Source organism: Tarenaya hassleriana, unplaced genomic scaffold (assembly GCF_000463585.1).
Source record: "Tarenaya hassleriana unplaced genomic scaffold, ASM46358v1 Cleome14, whole genome shotgun sequence".
Classification (NCBI taxonomy): Eukaryota; Viridiplantae; Streptophyta; class Magnoliopsida; order Brassicales; family Cleomaceae; genus Tarenaya; species Tarenaya hassleriana.
Genome location: NW_010964598.1, coordinates 2,590,325 through 2,597,953, shown reverse-complemented (window position 1 = coordinate 2,597,953; position 7,629 = coordinate 2,590,325). Strand labels below are relative to the sequence as shown.

The following is a 7,629-nucleotide window of genomic DNA, read 5'->3' as shown; positions in this document are numbered from 1 at the left end:
TGTTAAAATTAAAAAAAACGATTAAAAAAATTAATATAATCTCTCTTGAGCTTTCTCTCCGAAAAATTAATATTCTCTCTTTTGAGATTTCTCTCTCCGAAATTAATATCATATTTCTCTCTTTTAAAATTTTCTTTCTCCGAAATTAATATCTTCTCTTGAGATTGCTCTCTCCCTTTTCTTGCGATTTGAAAATCTTTTATCTCTCCTACAATTTATTTCTCGATCTCTGTTGCGATTTCAATTTCACTGTTGCGATTTCTCCATTCTTTCTCCTCGAGACTGCATTTTTTCTCTCCTATGATTTGCTCTCTCGATTTTCTCTCTCTCCTATGGTTTCCACTCTCTCTCTTCTGTTTTTCTCTCTCCTCCGATTTGTTTCGTTTCTCCTCTTTTGCTTGCTCTCTTTTTAGATTTGCTCTCTCTTTCCTCCGATTTGTTTCGTTTCTCTTCAGATTTATTTGTTCTTTATTTGACCCATATGATTCATATGACATGTGATCTAAATATGGTGTTCTCTTTGACAGTTTTGGACACTGTCGAAAAGAGAGTAAACAAATCGAAAGAGAAACAAAATAAATCAAAAGAAAGAGAGAACAAATCTAAAAAGAGAACAAACAAAATCAGAGGAGAAACGAAAGAAATTGGAGGAGAGAAAGAACAAATCTGAAGAGAATAAGTAAATCAAAGGAGAAACGAAACAAATCGGAGGAGACAGAGTAAAACAGAGAAGATAGTGGAAATGTAAAAAAAGAGAGAGTAAATCGAAAAAAAGAGAGCGCGGTCTCAGAAGAGAATGGAAATATAAAAAGAAAAATAGATATTATGCATTTAGAACGGTATATTTGAGAGAATTAACGTACTCAATACAGACCTGCATAAATTCTTTTGAAATTTTTTTCTTTAAAATATCAGACCGATCCAACTCGAGTCTAAAATTCTATTCGAATCCGATCCGAAAATCCGATATTTTTTAAACTAAAAAATTTAATCTCAAAATCTGCTAATTTTCAAATTAGACCGAACCGAACTTCAGATCTCAACAACCCTATAGACACCCACCCTATAGACACCCTCCTAGTAACATTTTAAAGGTATTTTTGATAAATTACATGTAAATACCAATAACCAAAAGAGACGGAACTATTTAGTTAAGGAAACAAAACCTTCCTTATCCACAAACACCAAAGCAACAGTCGAACACAACACATCTTTATTGGAACCCTAACGAGGAAAAAGAGAAACCCTCGTCATTTAAAAGCGGTGCCGTTTTATTGGACCTCGATGTGGCGCACTTCACTTCTCTCCTCTTCCTTCACCTTGGGGATCACCACTTTCAACACGCCGTTCTTCATCTCCGCCTTTATCTCCTCCGTCTTGTACACTTTCTCCGGCATCTCTATCCTGCTCGTGTACCTCCGGCCACCGCTTCCTCCTCGGTTCTCCACCTCCTCTCCGCCGGCGGCGGCGGCTACGTTGTCGTCTTCTTCTTTGCCTTCCCCTCTGATGACCAGAGTGTTCTGCTCCAAGGCAAGCTTCACGTCCTCTTTGCTTAACCCAGGCATGTCGATTCGCAGATACAGTGCGTCTTCTTTCTCTCTCACGTCCCATCCGCGGCGAGCTCCCGATGCGCCCATGCCGCGCGTCGCTGAGAGCAGAGGATTCTCCATGAACTGGTCCATTAGGTTCAGCACTTGGCTCAGGTTTCTCGTCGTCGAAAACGGATCAAACACATCTGCACCATCACCACAGCGGCTTAGGAACAAAAAAAAATGTCCAACATTGAAAAGTCAGCAGTGAAATTGTCACCGATACTAAAATCGCACGCTCTGGATTAGGATTTGCTCCACAGCGTGTGAATATGAGCGACATGTCACGAACAAAGCAAACGAAGACCCAAAGAATTTCGAACATCTATGAATCCAACAGGGTACCTAGACATCAACGATTAAGTGTGGCGATGAGGTATGAGATCGGAAACGTTTCGAGCCAACAAAATTTCTAGAAAATCTGACAATACCAAAAGCTAATTCGCTATTCACCTAGCATAATCTCAACTGCTTGTGAGCTCTTGATAAAACCAATAGTTACCATCACTCAAACGTCAGAGAAAACAGCAGCAGACGCAAAACAAGGGTGTACTCAGAAAGTTGCAGAAGAAATGGACCAGGAAGAGGAAATAGCGACTGAATTCGAGGTTAGCCAAGACAAGAAGAGGAATGAGAAGACGACTACCTGAGAAGAAATCGTTGCGTCGCCGAGATACCGATCTGCCGGATCGGCGATCGACCTCTACGCCGTGCTCCATCTCATCGTCGTCGTACCTCCTGACGGCGTCTGTGTTGAAGAGGCGAGAAGCCGCAGCCGGACGAGTGGCGCGCACGGAGCGTGGGACGACAGAGGAAGAGAGGAGTCTCCTGAGGGCGAGAGAAGACGCCATGGTTACCAGCTCGATCGAGAGAAGAAGCGAAATCGGGAAAGGTTTTAGTGTGAAGCTTCTGAAACGTCGTTGAGCAGAAGAGCGGAGAAATGATTATATAGTGGAGAGTGGAAGGCCCTAGAGAGAAGGGAGGAGGAGGAGAGAGAAAGTTCTAGAGAGATGCTCTGTTTCATGATGGTTCTAGAAAGACGTGGATGACAAGCAAGGAAACTGCATTAATTAATAATTAACAACCGAAACTATGATTTAATAAATATTTTTTTTTATGACATTTAATTGTTGAAATCCGAAAATATTTTATTTTTTCTGGAGAAAAATGAGGGAAAATATGCAGTCATAACAGAGGATGAATGAAAATAATTGATTTTTTTGTTATAAATTTCTTGGATATATTAGATTGTGTATTTAATTGATTTGTATATAATTTGTAAGATTACCATTACACCCAATTCTATCGAGGAGTGGTACAGACAAATAGAAGGAAATAAAATGTATACACTAGTATTTAAAAATATTCAAAATTTGTATATCTTATAAAAAAAAAAATTATGTACATATAGTTTTTATCTCGATGACATTTAGATATTTAAAATACAAGTGAGGCTTCGTAGTTTAAAAATAACATTTCGAGGAGCCGCCTCGGCGAAAAGCGTGCCGGTGATTGGATATAGACTTGAAAATCGTGACGTCTAGCTTCACATGAGAGGAAAACGTCGTCGTTTCAGCTACCGCGTCAGCCTGGAACCCAAGATAACATCTTTGCGGCTCATGGAGAAAAAACCCTAGTTATCAACTGGACTGCTCTTTTTGTTTTGTTCGTCATCGCCCGGAATTCTCCAACAATAATTCGTAATTCGGTTTCATATTTACTCAGATTCGATATTTATACAGTTTGATTCCACCGGAATCCATCATGGATGCTCAGCGAGCTCTGCTCGACGAACTCATGGGTGCAGGTGAGTTGCCAGGAGCGATCCAAGTGTATGTGAGAAGCTTTACCTTTGTTTACATTTAGGGTTTTGGTAGATTTTTGTTGTAATGAGCAAAATGACGAACTTTTTTGGTTTTCTGCAGCTCGGAATCTAACGGAGGATGAGAAAAGAGGGTTCAAGGAGGTCAAATGGGACGACAAAGAAGTCTGTGCATTTTACATGGTTCGATTTTGTCCGCACGACCTCTTCGTCAACACCCGAAGCGATCTTGGTTAGTGAATCCTTTACTAGTTCGGTTCGAAGGAAAATATAGAAAGTTCGTCTCGATTTCAATTTGCAATTCCGAAATTAATCGTGTTTTTCCTTTGTTTTCTTTGTCAGGAGCATGCCCGAGAATTCATGATCCAAAGCTGAAAGAGAGGTGAGGCTTGAAAGAGCAATTTCTGATAAATTTGATGGTTGCATTGCACAAGTCATGAGGCTTATGATTGTATTGTTTGGGAGCCTATTAGTGGCTTCTGTGTTCTTGTAATTATTATTGGTTGTGATGTGCGGCCATAGCGAAAACTCATCTTCGTGGTCTTCGCACCTGCCAAATATTTTGGCATTATGATGTGTCCCCTTCCGTGATTAGTCTCCCACGAAGTGGTTGATATTGAAATACTTTGGAGCAGTTTTCCTTTTCTCTAATCAGTTCCATAAAATTCCTTTTTATGGTTTGATCTCTTGCTTTCAGCTTTGAGAACTCTCCAAGACATGATTCCTATGTGCCAAAATTTGAGGCTGAACTTGCTCAGTTTTGCGAGAAGTTGGTGGGTTATGTTTGTTAGTCTTCTTTCTCTCTGGTCATAACTTACAGACATTCCTATCTTCAGCTAAATTGTGGTAATGTTTGCAGGTGAATGATCTTGATAGGAGAGTTAGGCGTGGACGGGAACGCCTTGCGCAAGATGTTGAACCTGCTCCACCTCCTCCTCTATCTGCAGAAAAAGCTGAACAATTGTCTGTTTTGGAGGAGAAAATTAAGAACCTTCTGGAACAAGTAGAGGCACTTGGAGAAGCTGGCAAGGTGGATGAAGCCGAAGCACTGATGCGGAAGGTAATTTTGTGTCAACTGTTACACACCTGTTGATTATCAATGGAACTGCTAATGTGTGGATCAAACAGAACAGAATTTTTCCTTATTTATAGTGCATTGAGGTTTCACATATTTTTGGTAATTCTGATAGGTTGAAGCACTTAATGCTGAAAAGACACTGTTGTTACAACGGCCAAACGACAAGGTATTAGCAATGGCACAGGAGAAAAAGATGGCATTGTGCGAGATTTGTGGTTCATTTCTAGTGGCAAATGATGCCGTTGAGAGGACTCAGTCTCATGTCACGGGAAAGCAACATGTTGGTTACGGTATGGTCAGAGATTTTATCGCTGAATACAAGGTAAGCCTCAAATGAATCGCAAGTATCCTGTTTTGCCTATGTTATTATTCCTTGGGGATAATGAAGGACGAATTGTTTTTCCAGGCTGCGAAAGAAAAAGCAAAAGGAGAAGAACGGCTATCAAGAGGAAAAGAAGCAGATGATAGGAAGAAGCAGAGGGAGAGGGAACATGATAGTAGACGAAGGGGTGGTTCTAGTGATAGGGACAGATACAGAGAGCGTGATAGAGACCGTGACCGGTCTTATGACAGAGATTGGAGATCGAGGGGTGGGAGAGATGGCCGTGATCGTAGCAGATCACGGTCTCCTCATGGGAGGCATGGTCACAAAAGGCACTCGAGAAGTCCCATTCGCCAAAACTAGTTTGATAATGTTTTTCTCTATAACTGGGGGGGGCAAGGACTTTGCAATTTAATGAGGTAGACAATGTGACCCTAGTTTCATATTGTAAGCATGTGTTTTGCTGAACCTCCTTTGTGTTAAATATCATTATGGGTGAAACATCTTTCTACCATTCACAGCTTTGAGACCTTACACAATGACTCTCCTTCATCACATATTGTTAAAGGTCAAAAGGGTTGAGGTAGGTATCGTCTGATAACTCTATACCCTTTACTATACGTATGTCCTGAAGCATTTTTCAAAACGGTATGCTTCATGTGTTTTTTCTTTTGTTGCTGCTTTTGCATCTGTTTCGGTCTTATATGGCTTTCTTGTTCTCAAGTGATCTAGCACCGCAGAATCAGGGATATTGGATTGAATGAAGATGTCACGGGGGGGATATTTTATAAAGCTTGGAGGTAACTAACATATGGCAGATCTCTCATTTCGAGTTTCCACTTTCGATTTTGACGATCTCATGTGCATTTTTAGCATCAGGTAACAAGGCTTACTGTGAGGGGTGATTAATTTTTCCATCTGGGTTAGGTAAAAATGGCTCCTTTCTCAGCATTGTGTGCCCAATCGGTTGAGATCCAAAAGGGAAGGTAAAAAAGGGGTTGGTTATATGTTATCTGTGAAAGCAAGCAAACCATTCACTGGTGCAGGAGACAGAGCATGAATGAACCTGTTGATGCAACAACAGTGGATCACGTTACAGAACACCAGAGAGAGGTCAATGGGCCACTTTCAAAAACACCTCTCTGGTAGCATTTAGAATTTAAGACAGTCTGAAGAACGTGAGTCGTGTATTGAGTGCATGGATCTTGTATGGATCGTGTGTATATATTGAAAAAGAAAATGAGGTAATTCTTGTCTTTAATAGGGATCCAATTTGGACCGTCGATTTGGACAAAACAAATCTAGGGCTGTCGGATCTGTCAAATTCGGTCTCAGATGGAACCATTCGATTTCACATTTTAATCTCCACTGTCCAGTCCCTAGTTTCATCAATCCAGACCGTCTATGTGAACTGAATCCATCTGAAATTTGGAAAGAAACGATGCACACACCACAAATTTTACAATTTACAATTTCACACACATATATATTGTGAATAAGTGATAAGACAACATAACAAAAATGTTTTTATCACTGAGTTCAAATCTAAATGTGAAAAAGAATGGTTAGATAAATAAGAATTTATCTCTGATTTTGGATCGTGGGATTAGTTAGACCAAAGGAAAAACTCCTTTTTATAAAAAAACTTAATAATATTTTTTGTTAAATATTTATCCGAGACGTTACCAATATCCCACATCCGATTAATCCTCGCCAGATTCAATTTTACCTCGTCGACGTTTCAATACCATTTTCGTAAATATATATATATATTAGTCTTTACACAAAAAAAAGGTTGTTTAAAATACTAATCCTAATCCTTATAGAAGAATGGAACTTATTTCCCCTATAAATAACAATAATTACAATTTTAAACTCATCAAAACATCCCTCTCTATTTCGTTTCTCTGACCCACAGAGGATCAACACATTCCCCGTCACATGGTCGGAGGAGCTCCGACTTCTGACGCCGGCGCCGGCGGCCAACCATCGCATACGACTGAGGCGCCGCCGTCTGTTTGCATTCCGTTGTCTTTTCCGGCGGCCGGAGATAGACTCTGCCGACGGAGAACTTCTACGGAGGACGTATTTTACGGCGTAGATGACAAGAGAGCTTTGATTTGCAGAGAAGAAGAGGAAGAAGAAGAAGAAGACTTTGCCTATAGAAGAGATTTAGCCATGAGATCTACTAAAAAGAGAAGAGGCTTCTTTTCCATCGAATGTTTAGAGTTTCTTAATCTTGTTTTTCGTAGGGTTAAGTAGAGATTAAACGAGTTTTTATTTCTAGGGATTATAGAGAAATTTGTTAATTATTGAACACATTAAGAATTCGATAATAAACATGGAAACCATCAGTTTGATTTGATTGGAATTATACACAGATGGAATTGATTTAAATAATTAAGAATTGATCCAATATTAATTAGGGTTCTACAAATAGTTTCGAAGCAGTTTTTGCAAAAAAAAGTTATATTTATTCCGTCCTTAACTAACAATCAACTAATTAGTTTATATCCAATTAATAGATTTTCTTTAATTTTAATACAATAACATACTAACTTTATTAAATTTCTAAATATAACAGGGAACATTTAAAATTAATGATTCTTCAAATTTCATTTTTAAAATCCTACAACATTAAGGTGTTGAATGGGAGGTGGATTTCAGAGTTTTTAGATTTCAAAAAGTGAAAAAATCGACAATCAAGTTTTTTGAAATTTGGTTTTCCTAAAAACCCGGAAATCTACTTTATGAAAAAAATCAACTAAAAACTAAAAGCCACTTTTTTTTAGATTTATAAACTTTCAGAATCCAAAAG

The 7,629-nt window shown here is 39.0% G+C and overlaps 2 protein-coding genes across 10 annotated transcripts; one reads left to right on the top strand and one right to left on the bottom strand.

Moving 5' to 3' along the window:
• Positions 1-1,064: 1,064 nt before the first annotated feature.
• LOC104808280 (23.6 kDa heat shock protein, mitochondrial) lies at positions 1,065-2,543 on the bottom strand. Its single transcript, XM_010533934.2, has 2 exons — positions 2,236-2,543; positions 1,065-1,735 (listed from the first exon to the last, which is right to left on the bottom strand). The coding sequence occupies exons 1-2, from the start codon at positions 2,438-2,440 to the stop codon at positions 1,272-1,274; spliced, it is 669 nt and encodes a 222-aa protein (XP_010532236.1). The 5' UTR covers positions 2,441-2,543; the 3' UTR covers positions 1,065-1,271.
• A 656-nt stretch (positions 2,544-3,199) lies between these two features.
• LOC104808281 (luc7-like protein 3) lies at positions 3,200-6,072 on the top strand. 9 transcript variants are annotated; one of them, XM_010533942.2, is made up of 10 exons: positions 3,200-3,421; positions 3,515-3,643; positions 3,754-3,793; positions 4,109-4,184; positions 4,271-4,471; positions 4,602-4,811; positions 4,896-5,230; positions 5,333-5,394; positions 5,536-5,611; positions 5,739-6,072. In XM_010533942.2, exons 1-7 carry the CDS (start codon positions 3,358-3,360, stop codon positions 5,172-5,174), a joined length of 999 nt encoding a protein of 332 aa, XP_010532244.1. In that variant the 5' UTR covers positions 3,200-3,357; the 3' UTR covers positions 5,175-5,230; positions 5,333-5,394; positions 5,536-5,611; positions 5,739-6,072. The 9 variants fall into 9 exon arrangements, with proteins under 9 accessions (XP_010532244.1, XP_010532243.1, XP_010532238.1 ...); XM_010533941.2 differs by having other exon boundaries at positions 5,685-6,072; XM_010533936.2 differs by having other exon boundaries at positions 5,536-6,072.
• The last annotated feature ends 1,557 nt before the right edge of the window (positions 6,073-7,629 follow it).

Coding starts and splice junctions, on each gene's coding strand:
- LOC104808280 (XM_010533934.2), bottom strand. CDS start 2,440: ATGGCGTCTTCTCTCGCCCTCAGGAGACTCCTCTCTTCCTCTGTCGTC. Junction 1,736..2,235: donor ACGCAACGATTTCTTCTCAG/GTAGTCGTCTTC, acceptor GTGATGGTGCAG/ATGTGTTTGATCCGTTTTCG.
- LOC104808281 (XM_010533942.2), top strand. CDS start 3,358: ATGCTCAGCGAGCTCTGCTCGACGAACTCATGGGTGCAGGTGAGTTGC. Junction 3,422..3,514: donor TTGCCAGGAGCGATCCAAGT/GTATGTGAGAAG, acceptor GGTTTTCTGCAG/CTCGGAATCTAACGGAGGAT. Junction 4,812..4,895: donor ATTTTATCGCTGAATACAAG/GTAAGCCTCAAA, acceptor TTGTTTTTCCAG/GCTGCGAAAGAAAAAGCAAA.